Below are 15633 nucleotides of genomic sequence, written 5' to 3'. Positions count from 1 at the left end.
ATGCCGTACGATATGGGCTATAGCCCATGGTCCAAAATGATGAGAAACGAGGCTAACTTTTTTTTTCAAAATTTCAAAAAACATGGGCTATAACCCATCGTTTTTGTCATTTCGTAATTTTTTTCAAATCTTCAAAAATGATGAAAAACGGCGCGCTATAGTATGCCGTACGATATGGGCTATAGCCCATGGTCCAAAATGATGAGAAACGAGGCTAACTTTTTTTTTTTTAATTTAAAAAAACATGGGCTATAACCCATCGTTTGTCATTTCGTCATTTTTTTCAAATCTTCAAAAATGTGAAAAACGGCGCGCTATAGTATGCCGTACGATATGGGCTATAGCCCATGGTCCAAAATGATGAGAAACGAGGCTAACCTTTTTTTCCAAAATTTCAAAAAACATGGGCTATAACCCATCGTTTTTGTCATTTCGTCATTTTTTTCAAATCTTCAAAAATGATGAAAAACGGCGCGCTATAGTATGCCGTACGATATGGGCTATAGCCCATGGTCCAAAATGATGAGAAACGAGGCTAACTTTTTTTTTCAAAATTTCAAAAAACATGGGCTATAACCCATCGTTTTTGTCATTTCGTCATTTTTTTCAAATCTTCAAAAATGATGAAAAACGGCGCGCTATAGCATGCCGTACGATATGGGCTATAGCCCATGGTCCAAAATGATGAGAAACGAGGCTAACTTTTTTTTCCAAAATTAAAAAAAACAGGGGCTATAACCCATCGTTTTTGTCATTTCGTAATTTTTTTCAAATCTTCAAAAATGATGAAAAACGGCGCGCTATAGTATGCCGTACGATATGGGCTATAGCCCATGGTCCAAAATGATGAGAAACGAGGCTAACCTTTTTTTTTTTAATTTAAAAAAACATGGGCTATAACCCATCGTTTTTGTCATTTCGTCATTTTTTTCAAATCTTCAAAAATGATGAAAAACGGCGCGCTATAGTATGCCGTACGATATGGGCTATAGCCCATGGTCCAAAATGATGAGAAACGAGGCTAACTTTTTTTTTCAAAATTTCAAAAAACATGGGCTATAACCCATCGTTTTTGTCATTTCGTAATTTTTTTCAAATCATCAAAAATGATGAAAAACGGCGCGCTATAGTATGCCGTACGATATGGGCTATAGCCCATGGTCCAAAATGATGAGAAACGAGGCTAACTTTTTTTTTCAAAATTTCAAAAAACATGGGCTATAACCCATCGTTTTTGTCATTTCGTCATTTTTTTCAAATCTTCAAAAATGATGAAAAACGGCGCGCTATAGTATGCCGTACGATATGGGCTATAGCCCATGGTCCAAAATGATGAGAAACGAGGCTAACTTTTTTTTTCTAAATTTCAAAAAACATGGGCTATAACCCATCGTTTTTGTCATTTCGTCATTTTTGTCAAATCTTCAAAAATGATGAAAAACGGCGCGCTATAGTATGCCGTACGATATGGGCTATAGCCCATGGTCCAAAATGATGAGAAACGAGGCTAACTTTTTTTTTCAAAATTTCAAAAAACATGGGCTATAACTAGGGGTGGGTCCCGAACCTCGGGACCAATCCGGTACCGAACCGAACATGCTCGAGTACCGGGTACCCATTACAATAATTCAATTTCGGTTCTCTCTATCGGTTCCTGGGTGACACCCTGCACGCACGCACATAAAACAGCTGATTATAATCAGATCATGCTACTCGGAGAGCCAGCAACAGACCATGGTAATCGCTTCCTATTGTTAAGTTGTCACACGTCTAACCATTAGACGTGCGATAACAACAACAACACGGAACAATAGACTCTAACGACCCTCGGCCATTGAAATGTTAATGCTTAGATGCATGCAGAAGACGCTACATTTCGCTCCCTCCAGAAAGACTGGAGCGCGCAGAGCGCATATGCACGTAGACACATACATGTCCCGACCCAAACATTGAGGAGCTAAAGTAAACGTGACGTTGTTGTGATTAAACATAATGTGCCACGAAAAATAGCTGTCCAAAATAGCTGTCCATAGATGTCCAAACATGATCGCCTCGTTCGGCCAACAAAATATATCTCCCTCCCTCCACAGAAGCGCAGTGATGCCTGATTTATTCTTCGTCGTACACGTGTTATGCTTGCATGCTGAAAATGGCTGATCGACAAGCTCACAACGCGTTGCGGACGCAACACGTTATGAGCTTGTCGATCAGCTATTTTTAGCACGTGGAAATATGCAGGCTGTGAGAACTGAGACCCTTCACAATAAAAGCATGCAGCTTTCACAAGATGGCCCATAATAAAGACAAGGAAAAGGATTAAGAATTAGGTGGCATTTCACATTGCATATGAGCTATTCTTTTCTCCAAAATGTATTTAAAAAAATATATATATATAATTAAGGAATTAATTTGCATAATGGAGATATTGTAAAAGTTGTCACTTTATTAATCCCAACACTGTATGTATGTATATATACTGTGTGTGTGTATATATATATATATATATATATATATATATATATATATATATATATATATATATATATATACATTACCTGACATTGAGCTTTTTTGTTAAACATTTGACCTCTTTTATATCATTTTGGAACCGAAATAGGGAACCGTTAAGAACCGGAATCGATAAGCAGAACCGGAACCGGTACCGGACTCGAGAAAATCCTAACGATACCCATCCCTAGCTATAACCCATCGTTTTTGTCATTTCGTAATTTTTTTCAAATCTTCATTAATGATGAAAAACGGCGCGTTATCGTATGCCGTACGATATGGGCTATAGCCCATGGTCCAAAATGATGAGAAACGAGGCTAACTTTTTTTTTTTTAATTTAAAAAAACATGGGCTATAACCCATCGTTTGTCATTTCGTCATTTTTTTCAAATCGTCAAAAATGATGAAAAACGGCGCGCTATAGTATGCCGTACGATATGGGCTATAGCCCATGGTCCAAAATGATGAGAAACGAGGCTAACTTTTTTTTCCAAAATTTCAAAAAACATGGGCTATAACCCATCGTTTTTGTCATTTCGTCATTTTTTTCAAATCTTCAAAAATGATGAAAAACGGAGCGCTATAGTATGCCGTACGATATGGGCTATAGCCCATGGTCCAAAATGATGAGAAACGAGGCTAACTTTTTTTTTCAAAATTTCAAAAAACATGGGCTATAACCCATCGTTTTTGTCATTTCGTCATTTTTTTCAAATCTTCAAAAATGATGAAAAACGGCGCGCTATAGTATGCCGTACGATATGGGCTATAGCCCATGGTCCAAAATGATGAGAAACAAGGCTAACTTTTTTTTTCAAAATTTCAAAAAACATGGGCTATAACCCATCGTTTTTGTCATTTCGTCATTTTTTTTCAAATCTTCAAAAATGATGAAAAACGGCGCGCTATAGTATGCCGTACGATATGGGCTATAGCCCATGGTCCAAAATGATGAGAAACGAGGCTAACTTTTTTTTCCAAAATTTCAAAAAACATGGGCTATAACCCATCGTTTTTGTCATTTCGTCATTTTTTTCAAATCTTCAAAAATGATGAAAAACGGCGCGCTATAGTATGCCGTACGATATGGGCTATAGCCCATGGTCCAAAATGATGAGAAACGAGGCTAACTTTTTTTTTCAAAATTTCAAAAAACATGGGCTATAACCCATCGTTTTTGTCATTTCGTAATTTTTTTCAAATCTTCAAAAATGATGAAAAACGGCGCGCTATAGTATGCCGTACGATATGGGCTATAGCCCATGGTCCAAAATGATGAGAAACGAGGCTAACTTTTTTTCCCAAAATTTCAAAAAACATGGGCTATAACCCATCGTTTTTGTCATTTCGTCATTTTTTCCAAATCTTCAAAAATGATGTAAAACGGCACGCTATAGTATGCCGTACGATATGGGCTATAGCCCATGGTCCAAAATGATGAGAAACGAGGCTAACTTTTTTTTTCAAAATTTCAAAAAACATGGGCTATAACCCATCGTTTTTGTCATTTCGTCATTTTTTTCAAATCTTCAAAAATGATGAAAAACGGCGCGCTATAGTATGCCGTACGATATGGGCTATAGCCCATGGTCCAAAATGATGAGAAACGAGGCTAATTTTGTTTTTCAAAATTTCAAAAAACATGGGCTATAACCCATCGTTTTTGTCATTTCGTCATTTTTTTCAAATCTTCAAAAATGATGAAAAACGGCGCGCTATAGTATGCCGTACGATATGGGCTATAGCCCATGGTCCAAAATGATGAGAAACGAGGCTAACTTTTTTTTTCAAAATTTCAAAAAACATGGGCTATAACCCATCGTTTTTGTCATTTCGTCATTTTTTTCAAATCTTGAAAAAAATGGCTGAGTCATGGCGACAACTTAAATATGTACGAGCTGCGTTCGCTTCCCGCGTTTGCGCGTCTTACTGGTTATTGTTTCAGTTCAGGGTCAGTAACTCTCATGCACCTCTAGCACGAGCTGCTGGAACACTCCATCGCAGTTCCTGTTTACACTGAGCATGTGCAAAACTCCCGCAGGAGCCCTGGCCGCAATCCGACGGACGGACGGTTTGGACATACAGAAATGTAATGATGTCGTGATTATTCTTAAAGCAATTTTGTTTCATGCATTCTTGTAGGGTATAATTATTTGAATAAAATGGTCTATTTAAAACCAGTATCAATGGACACATGGAGTAAATAGCAGCTAGAGGTCCCATTGGGGAGGTTCCAGGGGGTCCCCAGCAGCAGGGGTCATTGGGGAGGCTCCTGGGGGTCCTTGGGGAGGCTCCAGGGGGTCCCCAGCAGGGCAGGGGTCCTACTTTTTATAATTCAGATTACTGTGGACACGCATGCTGGAATTTACACCTATAGAACCTCCATTCAAACTTTTACATGTTTGCCTGAAAATGAATCTTTGAAATGTTCCATGGTTTTATATAGTGCTTTCAAATTTGAGACATTTATAATGGGGCTCAATGGCAGATTTTGGCACGTCAAAAAAACACTTTCACCTAGAAACTCCATTCACACTTTTTATAATTCAGCTTAGGGTTAGGGTTAGGGTTAGGTATGCATATATGCAGTTAAGGCCTAAACGGCTTCCTATACATTCTGACCACTAGATGGAGCAGTTGGACAGATAATCTGTGCAGCCTACCAACAGCTACAGTATAAGTGTGGAGAAAGTGTGCTTGTTAAACACCAACAAAGTACAAACAGAGTTTCTTTCAGTTACAAATGTTTGATTCAAACTTCTATATTTAGCATGCTATGGTTACTTAGACACATGATAAATATCGTTATCTGAAAGAAATGCATTTCTTATAAATAGTGATATTATGGTGGCCTGCCCACTTCATGTACAGCATTAGAACATTTTGCACATACACGTGGTGAATAAAAACCTTAAATCATTATTACATTATAAATTACAGTAAGTTATACTATAGAGCAGTGGTTCCCAAAGTGGGGACCTTGAGGGAGTTCCAGGGGGTCCCCAGCTAAATGATAGATTGGAACCAAATGGACCCTAACGGGTCAATTTGGTTCCATTTGTACACTCTCTGAGTTTAATGAAATAGATTAATTGGGGTCCCAGAGATAGAAATGCCATTAAACTATAATGGGGGGTCTCTGGAAAACGTTTTCATTTAGTTTTAGTCACATTTTAGTCACCTGGAATGTTTTTGTGTTAAGTCGACTAAACTGTATTTTGATGATGGTTTTGATGGTTTTAAACTTTTCCCCCTGTAGTGCGGCAGCTGACAGGCTTATTTTGTTTAAAGTGGGACATTTGGTATAGGCCTATAGTCTTTTTTATTGGCCTAAAATATTGTCTATATACATACATTCATGAATCCACTTGCTGACCGGCTGTTAGTATTGGGCAATTTTTATATTTTCTTGTGACCCTACCATTAACATCCTATTGCAGGAAAAAAATGTCAAACTTTCCATTTGCTTTACGTATCATGTGCATGTCAAACTATAGGGGGTTTTCATGATTCTGAATCCATTCCAAGCATTAGTTTTGCACAAAATACACTCATCACATTTGTCATGGCGTCCATGGCCGTTCTTAGCCCAAGGAGTGTATTTTGTGCAAAACTAATGCTTGGAAATGGATTCAGAATCATGAAAACCCCCTAGTTTGACATGTCACAGCTACTTAAAGCAAAAGGAAAGTTTGACATTTTTTAACTTTTTGCCTGCCATAGGATGTTAATGGTAGAGTCACAAGAAACCCCTATAAAAAAATTGCCCCGTGGAGTAGCCTACTATAAACCAAAAATCCAGTGAGCATTCCAAAAACATGAAAAAGGTAGCACATCTCAATCTTAAAATTCAAGGAGGACATTAAGGACAACATATTCACATGGTTCACATGGATCGGATCACATAACGTGCTTCGGCTATTTCTTGCCATGTATAAGCACACAGATTCAACTAGATTCGACCTAGTTAATCAACTGGAACCAATCACTTTTTGTATCCCATATGCTTCTAAATACAGGGAGCAATCACAGGTACAATTACATTGATTCAAAACCCATTGCATAATATTGTTTCTGGTCATTAATTAAGGCCATACATCTAACAGACCTCTCCTAAAAATATTATTGAGATGTAGTAATCGTTAAGTTATGTCCATTAAGTGTCATAGTAGCCTGCCTATTAACCCATTCTGAACGGGAACCCATATTGGTGTTAGCATCATGTTATGCTTTAGCTATTGAAAAAATAGCAGATCTACAAGCTCGTAGCGCGCCACCGAGTGGCGCGCTACGAGCTTGTAGGTCTGCTATTTTTGAAAAATCGAAGAACGACTGACATTTTTAGAATCTGATCTCAGGTCAGAATGGGTTCATCAGACACAGTGTGTCAGGAAACCTGGTATGAATCTGATCTCGGGTCAGAATGGGTTAAGTGTACAAAATACTTCTCATCTCTCAACATCCACATCTGATGTTGGGAGTAGTTTGCCACTCCGTTTAAATTTAAATTTAAATGATCTCTTTCTCTTCTCTCTCCAAGTCCAAGCTACTTCTTTTCACCAGTGACAGGGGGAGTATCCCCGGCCGGACGTAGCGAGTGGAAGGAACACGCTATTCCGACTAGCTCCTTTCCCCTCCATCAGGCGCCCCGGGAGTCTAGAGACCAGGATTACTGCAGGATTACTGCATGTTCTTGTGAGAACATGCAAACTCCACATAGAAGGGCCCTTTCGCCAATCCCGCCTCGGGTATGGGCACTGATGATGACATGGAGGAGAGAACACACGCCCCCAGCACCCACACCAGCATCCCAGCGGGAATCGAACCCAGAGCCGTCTAGCTGTGAGGCGACAGCACTATACCGACTGTGCCACCGTGCCCCCAGGATCTTTCATCTTTCTCCTTCATCACTAATGGAATCAGCTCAGTCAGCTCAGTCAGCACCCCCCCCCCCCCCCCCTGTCGACTGTTTCCCATGGCGACCACAAGGACACATGATCCCATGGTCTCTGTTTGTCCACTTATTAGCTTCTTATTATTAGCTCTTCTCCTTCTTGTGAAGTCTGATTTCTTTAGGCTGTTTTTGTTGGTAGATGGTAGGGTCTACACTACAGTACTCTACAGACAGTAATCTGAGGATAGAGATGGGCACTGACACTGACACAACAAGGATAATCAGACTCAAACTCAATATACAGTACATTATTATAAATTAATACCCTGACGCAAATGTAGGCAGATAGGTTAAATATTAAATCATTAGGCCTACGTGGAACTTGAATTGGCTGAGTCTCTGTCAACATGCTGATCAGCAACCTAATAATTCAGCTCTGAATGCGACTACATAGCCTACAAAATAAATTACAAATACAAAAACCAGTGGAATTTGCATCAGCATAACACAAGCTAAGTAGTTGACACATTTTCTGTGTGCGTCTGTGCGAGTGTGTTAACAAATGCTGGGCACATGCATATAATTCTTTATGTTTGGGGACTATTATTTTATTCAGCATGAAGACTAAAGCCTTCTAAATAAAAATACGCATGCCCTGATCACTATGGTACGCCACCCTCCGAGCTGACTTGGATCCGAGCGGATTTTACGACCAACGCCCGCCAACGTCACGGACAAGTTCAAGTTCATGAATTCCACGCGTAAGGTGGAATTGCTCGTAAATGTCCGCACACTCACGGCGAGCGTAAATGGCGTTGTGAATCTGGCCCGTTGTCTTTATATTTTTACCCATCGATGAGGCGTCACCATGCCGTTGTTATTCAGTGCAATGCGGAAACCTCGCCAATACAAATTCCTTGTTTGTGCAAGTATCTATAGGCAATACAAATACGTCTGATTGCCTTGTCATTCTGCATGTGCACATACTGTAGGCTATACACTGTACATGACCACAGGCACGCATGTGTCTACATTTGTACACACTCACATACACACAGAGTAGACACACCTGGCATTTGACGTGGGTGTTTAATGTGGATCCCTGCCATAATCTGTGGATGCCACTTTTCTCCAGACTCTGAGACATTGCAGAAGGTTTCGGGAAGCCTGGGAAGTTCCACCATGGTTTCAGAGCAACGTGAGAGGACCGATGGCTCACTGTGATACTCCTGGTGTTAAAGCAAGTAAAAAAAGAAAAGAAAAAAAAGGTTAAGTGATCTATACAAATTGCCTTTTAATTAACAGGGAAAGCTTGAACTATACTTGCCTCTCAGGCAGACTCTCTGACTAACGGGAGCAGTTAGCTTACAGCACGGATTGTTCAAAAGGACAAATCTCACTTGCTCTGTCCGAGAGGTGAAGACAAACTTGACGGACATCGGGAAAATCAAGGGGATTTTTTTGAAAGTGTGACGGCGACCTGGTTTGAGTAAGTGGCACTGAACCAGGGCAGCATAGTTTTATCCATTTAGAGTGGTGCGTGTGTGAGCGAGTGAGTGTGTGTGTACTATACTGTGTGTCAAAGTGTTTTTGTGAAAATGCATAGTTGCATACGTATGTGTGTTTGTGGGTCCATTTCATGCATTTGTGTGTGAGTGTGTGAGTGTGTGTGTGTGTGTGTGTGTGTGTGTGTGTGTGTGTGTGCGTGTGTGTGTGTGCGTGTGCGTGTGTACTATACTGTGTCTGTATGTCAAAGTGTTTTTGGGAAAATGCATACGTATGTGTGTTTGTGGGTCCATTTCATGCATTTGTGTGTGCGTGTGTGGACTATATGAGTACCACAGACGAAAAACAAATTTCATTCTGACCCCTCCACGAAAAGGCCTCGTTGTCCTGACCCCTTATCTATCATTTATACATTATGGATCAATAGTGTGGACTAAAACTGTTTTTCGTCTGTGGCATTATGTCAAAGCGTTTTGGGGAAAATGCATAATACAGTATGTGTGTTTATGGGTCCATTTCATGCATAGTTTGTGTGTGTGTGTGTGTGTGTGTGTGTGTGTGTGTGTGTGTGTGTGTGTGTGTGTGTGTGTGTGTGCGTGTGTGTGCGTGTGTGTGCGTGCGCTTGCGTGTGTGTGTGTCCACCTCAGAGAAGGACATGCAGTGTGTGACGTGGTGGTTGGTGCTAGCCGTGCCGTGGCTGGTGGAAGCCCAGACGCAGGTGGAGGTGGAGGTGGAGGGCTGTCCCGACGTCTGTCAGTGCTCCAGGAGGAGCAGCCCTGAAAGGTCAGAGGTCGGCTGTCATAAGAAGGGCCTGGGGGCCTTGCCGTCCAAGCTGCCCGCCGATGCCTGGATCCTGAAATTAGGTACAGAGATACACATTATGTTGTAGCCGCTGTCGCCGGGTGAAAACCTTGACCGTAACTTTTCAGAAAATAGGGAGAATCCGAATTAAATAAATAATAATAATAATAATAATAAAACACATTCCATTTTATCCAATGTGATTATTTAGTCACAAGATCTTGTTAATACACTCTCACACACTTTGTTTTGTATACAGTATACATCTTTCGTATTTTGTGTGTGTGCGTACGTGCACACAGTATATATATATATATATATATATATATATATATATATATATATATATATAAATAAAATCAACAAAAATGGCAGATCTACATATAAACAGACAACATGCTACATCTTACAGTGTTTACAGATTGTAGATTTTTGCTACTTTTGAGTGACACTGTAGTATGGCAAAGTAAGGCATTAATATTTACAGGAAAAGCATAACATTTTGAAACAATTAAGGAGACACAGGGTTTCTGCCCGACAGCAACAATATGTTTCATCGAAGAATGACTTAACGAATTAACGAGATCGATTACATAATTAAACACATTTTAGCTCAACTTTCTTTCTGCTCATGCCTGAAGGTGAGAACGGCATCACGGACCTCAAGGCCAACGCTCTGAAGCCCATCCCAAAGATTGAGAGTATCAATTTGGAACGCAACGCCATCAGGTCCATCCACCCCAAGGCTTTCTCTGGCGCTAGACGTCTGATGCTCCTCAATCTCTATGGCAACCATATCACACAACTTCCAAAAAAGGGATTTCAGGTAGAACCCATTTCAAAGACAACTATAATAGATTTCCCGACTATGCTAATTTCTCCAAATTTTCTCCAAAATGTATGTCTGTAATTTGTATTTTTTTTTTTTTAATGTATTTTTTTGTGGCTTTCGCTTTTTTTTAATATTTTTTATGGAGGGACAGACAGTAGACTGACAGGAAATTGGGAGAGAGATGGGGAGGAAGACATGCAGTAATTAAAGGCCGTCGGGATCGGGAGTCGAACCCGTGGCACGGATTAACAGCCAAGGTGCCTGGACCACTGAGCCATGGCCCAGGCCTTGAATTTGTATTTTACAGTATTTTCTTCCTTTTAAAAACATTCACCCATTCACACACAATGTGTGTGTGTGTGAATGGGTGAATGTAATGCACTATGTAAAGCGCCTTGGATAAAGGCGCTATATAAATGCACCATTTACCATTGAACCATTATTACGGTATTCTGATCAATGCAATCCAATGCAAGTATTTTAAGAAATGGAACAAAATAGCTGGATTATACTCTGCAGCATGTCCCTCGAAATGTACTGTATAGGTCAGGTTTTTTTCCGACCTCCTTGTAATTGCGTCCTTCCCTTCATCCTCTGCCATCAAACAGGACCTTCTCAACCTGCGTTTCCTCATGCTGGGTCACAACCAGATCAGCAGCGTGAAACCCGACATGTTTGTGGGCATGAAGAACCTGTCAGATCTCGACCTGCCGCTAAACTCCCTGACCATGCTCCCGGCGAATGCTTTCAAGCCTCTGATAGCGCTTAAGGTGTTAGATCTGGCCATGAATCGTATCCAGAAGATCTCTCCGAAGACCTTCGCCGGCCTTCAGGAGCTCAAGTTTCTCAACCTGGACAACAACAGGTGATGCTTTAGCTGCTACAGTATATACTGTACCATATTATGTTGCTCAGTGGCGTGCACAGACATGTATAGAGCAGCCTGGGGCAAGTGGTCAACTTCAAAACTCCCTGCCATCCTTCGGTCAGTTCAAAGGAATGCTCCGGAAAAAAAATTCACCCCGATTGCTCCTGCTTCAATTGATTTATTTTACTGGTTGTTTCTGGTCCATTTATAATGTTGTGTTGATGTATTGTTTTGACTGAACTTGTGAATTGTAAACCTCCGAGTATAAATAAAGGTGACGATGAAGTGAAAAAAAAAGGGCACCGTGGGAACCGGCCAGTTGCCTTGGTGTGAGATTTATAGATTTTGGGGCATAAATAATATATTAAAAGCCTTTTTTTTTTTTATCAATAATTGGTCAATGGTCCACATACTGTACATTGTAAAAAAACTAAAACATATATATATTTATTTATTCTTTCAAAAGGGCTGTCCACGTATAGGGCAAGGGCAGGTGGTGCTGTGCTCTAGCACCGCCTAGTGTCCATCTGTGCACGCCACTGATGTTGTTGACTACTAACACCCGTATTATGTAGCATGTTCTAACACAGTGAGAACCACATGCCCCAGCAGCACTGAACTTGCACTTTTAATAATGATCTCCCTGTAAATTCTTCCCCCATTATTCTAGGATCTCATAAATATTGTCCTGGGGGGAGACATGCTTAACCCATTCTAAATCCTGACAGTTTTCTGAATAAGCCATGTTTCTATGTCTGAATAACCCATGTTTCTATGGCAGTCGTTCTCAAACATTTCCATTTTCAAGGATCCCAAAAATAATATGTGATTGGCCGCCGACCCCCATCGGAACATTATGTATGTTGTTAACCCATTCTGACCGGGAACCCATTTTGGTGTTTAGCATCATGTTATGCTTTAGCTATTGAAAAATAGCAGATCTACAAGCTCATATCGCGCCACCGAGTGGCGCGATACGAGCTTGTAGATCTGCTATTTTTGAAAAATCGAAGAGCGACTGACATTTTTTTAGAATCTGATCTCAGGTCAGAATGGGTTAATCAGACCAGTGTGTGTCCAGTGGAAACCTCGTATGAATCTGATCTCAGGTCAGAATGGGTTAACATACTAGACGTACCAGTGGTTGAGAACCTCTGATCTAAATGATGAAGCGGTTTGTCACATAAACCTCCTCAATAAATGAAAAAAGGACCAAGGCTTATAGCCTACTACTATACATGTATCCTATTATAGGATATAATTATCCTTTCATCATCAAACATTAACCCATTTTGTGCGGGAACCCCTTTTGGTGTTGGCATTATGTTATAATATAGCTATTGGAAAATAGCAGATCTATAAAAGCTCGTAGCGCGCCACCGAGTGACGCGCTACGAGCTTGTAGGTCTGCTATTTTAGAAAAAATCGAAGAACGACTGACTTAGAAACATAGCTTTTTCAGAAAACTGTCAGGATTTAGAAGACATTTTTTAGAATCTGATCTCAGGTCAGAATGGGTTAATACAATTCTATTCCAAGTTCAATTTAATTAGGCTCTCCAATTCTTTCCTATACACTCAGTCTGAAGACCATTCCAGCTGGGGCGTTCAGACCCCTGTCCACTCTGGAGATGCTGGTTCTAGATAATAACCTGCTGACCACCCTGACCGCTGCGTCGCTAGCTGGTCTGACCAACCTGGAGGTGAGAACATTATCATTACAACTTTTCCTGCATAATTATGACTTTTGTATGGACCATAATATGATATGATATGGCAATAATGTCGTAAATTGTACATTGTAAACATGCATGGGTTATGAAAATCAAAAGACAAGAGGATTTTGGCGATGATTCATTGTCGAAAGAAACATTTTGAAATAATTATATTTATCTCGGTTGTATTTTGGAATATTTCTGAATACAATATATCACATTATTATTTAAATATTGTTCAACCAGCTTACATGGGGAACTAACAATATGTTTTGTTAAACTTGCATACGGTAGTTTTGTAGTTCTTGTATTTGGCGCGCTACGAGCTTGTAGGTCTGCTATTTTTGAAAAATCGAAGAACGACTGACATTTTTTAGAATCTGATCTCAGGTCAGAATGGGTTAATCAGACCAGCGTGTGTCCAGTGGAAACCTTGTATGAATCTGATCTCAGGTCAGAATGGGTTAAGAGGATATTATAATTGAAATGCATTGACAATGCACTGAAGAGGCTATAGGTCTTGAGGCTAGAGAAATAGCCCGTAAAAAAAAAACACAACACGGGATCATTATACTCTCAGCATCAAAACCTATCATGCATGCATCCATGCCAGTGACGCGGCAAACTCAGTCACTGTATGCTTGTATGATGAGCTACACCATGCCTGAAACAATGTATGTATATATGAATGTTGTTGTACCAGGAGATCTACCTGCGTAACAACCAGATGGAGCGTCTGCCCGTGGATCTGTTCCAGAGCACACCCAAACTCTCCCAGCTGGCCCTCAGCGGAAACCGCCTCAAGACGGTCGACACAAACATGTTCACCCGGCTGCCTGGTAAGAGACTTGTCCTCTCACTGTCCCATTTAATTCTTTTGGAAAAGGAGAGCAACCACTTCTCCACCCGCCACTTTAATGCGTGTGTTTATCGAGGCGTTAGGAAAGCAGAGGGGAAGACAAAGTATAGGGTCGAGGGGGATCAGGATAATGGTTGTGGTGGGATTTGGGATACATGCCAAAACAGTCCGAACAGTTGTTTCAAAGGACCACTGGTCTGACATTTCACAATTTATAACTATAACCCTAATTCTAACCTCACACTAACCATCACGCAGACCATGGGCCATCAGACTAATGGACAGCCCCTGGGAGTTGAACCTAGACCAGCAGGGTCGTCGTGCGCTTTAGAAGCACCAATATGCCGTCGCCATGCCGTCCCCTTTTCAAAGGAACAGACGAGGGACATGGATGGAAACAAACAGCTAGGGGCCAAAAACATATTCATCAGATTCATCACATGCCGGCGTGTGATGGAAATCACACAAAATGTATTATGTATATTGTTTATTATTTCAGTTTAAGCCGTCTTGAAATGCTTTTACCAAGCATTTCTATCACGCCGATCCATATATTTATCCATGACACCTGCATAGTTCTTTTCCAATTCATATACCTCCAAGAAACAAAGTAGTATTAGTAACATCAATGTTACTAAAAACATATCTTTGGCTTGAATATTTCTTTGGAATCATGCCAACACGACTCGGATCATCACCAGACCTCATTCTAATTCTCACCAGATCTGAAAAGGCTGTACCTCCATGACAATCCCTGGCAGTGTGACTGTAACATCAGCCCCCTGGTGCAGTGGATGGGACAGACCACGGCCAGCCTGGCCCCGATGGGGGCCCTGAGGTGTGTGAGCCCGGCCGAGCTCCGAGACAAGGCCCTGAACAGCCTCCAAGCGGACAGCCTACGGTGCTAGTGGCTCCGGACAGCCTCCGGACAGCCTCCAGACAGCCTCCGGACAGCCTACGGTGCTAGTGTGGCCGAGAACGTCAAAAGGTGGACGACCCGGAGAGCCTATAGCGTACACGTCCATAACCAGTATATGGTTAGATTCAGATTGTAAACTTTCACTTAAAAAAATAAAAACACTGTTTTTTGGGGTCATGCATGCATGCTGTTTTTATAGCGATACAAAATGGCTTCGGTTTGTGAGAAAAAAACAATCAATCTTACATACCTGTACCTGATTATTTAGCTAAATCTCAAAATTCCACTGGATTATAATGTTGAAAGGTTATACTTTTCAACAGGTAATTTAACAGGTCATCGCAGTGGATTTCATTTTGAAGTAACCCCCCCCAGTGGATTTCATTTTGAAGTAACCCCCCCCCCCCCCCCCAAACTAGTCCACCTGTTCCCCATCAACTTTCTCTCGGTTTACTGTCAATTCTGGTTACCCGTTATGACGTGTGTAGTAGTATTCTGCACAGTGTGTCAAGCCCACAGTCCCGGTTCAGTAATCCATCACTATCCACTGAGGTGGCAGAAAGAGAAGAGAAGAGCGATGGAGCAAATATAAGGGGAGGATGGAGACGGCTAGAGTAAGGGGCATAGAGATGGCAGCCAGATAGATTAACCCATTCTGACCTGAGATCAGATTCATACGAGGTTTCCACTGGACACACACTGGGTCTGATTAACCCATTCTGACATGAGAT

General features: G+C 41.0%; 2 protein-coding genes across 2 annotated transcripts in view; both read left to right on the top strand.

The window, feature by feature from the left end:
- LOC308334697 (deoxyribonuclease-1-like) overlaps positions 1-7103 on the top strand; it is a gene marked incomplete at both ends in the record, with an annotated part of 53197 nt that extends 46094 nt beyond the window's left edge. Inside the window, one exon of the mRNA XM_080791501.1 lies at positions 7050-7103. Within this exon, the coding sequence (XP_080647627.1) occupies positions 7050-7103 (54 nt within the window). The remainder of the gene's footprint in view (positions 1-7049) is intronic.
- A 1611-nt stretch (positions 7104-8714) lies between these two features.
- On the top strand, positions 8715-14891 carry LOC308334696 (uncharacterized protein; the record flags this gene model as incomplete). Its single annotated transcript, XM_080791500.1, has 7 exons — positions 8715-8892; positions 9557-9772; positions 10352-10536; positions 11151-11407; positions 12992-13112; positions 13828-13963; positions 14707-14891. The coding sequence occupies exons 2-7, from the start codon at positions 9565-9567 to the stop codon at positions 14889-14891; spliced, it is 1092 nt and encodes a 363-aa protein (XP_080647626.1). The 5' UTR covers positions 8715-8892; positions 9557-9564.
- Positions 14892-15633: the final 742 nt, after the last annotated feature.

The sequence above is a fragment of the Protomyctophum bolini genome, assembly GCF_963924005.1.
Source record: "Protomyctophum bolini genome assembly, chromosome: 19".
NCBI lineage: Eukaryota > Metazoa > Chordata > Actinopteri > Myctophiformes > Myctophidae > Protomyctophum > Protomyctophum bolini.
The sequence above is the reverse complement of the archived record's forward strand: the minus strand, read 5'-3'. Positions and strand labels throughout refer to the sequence as shown.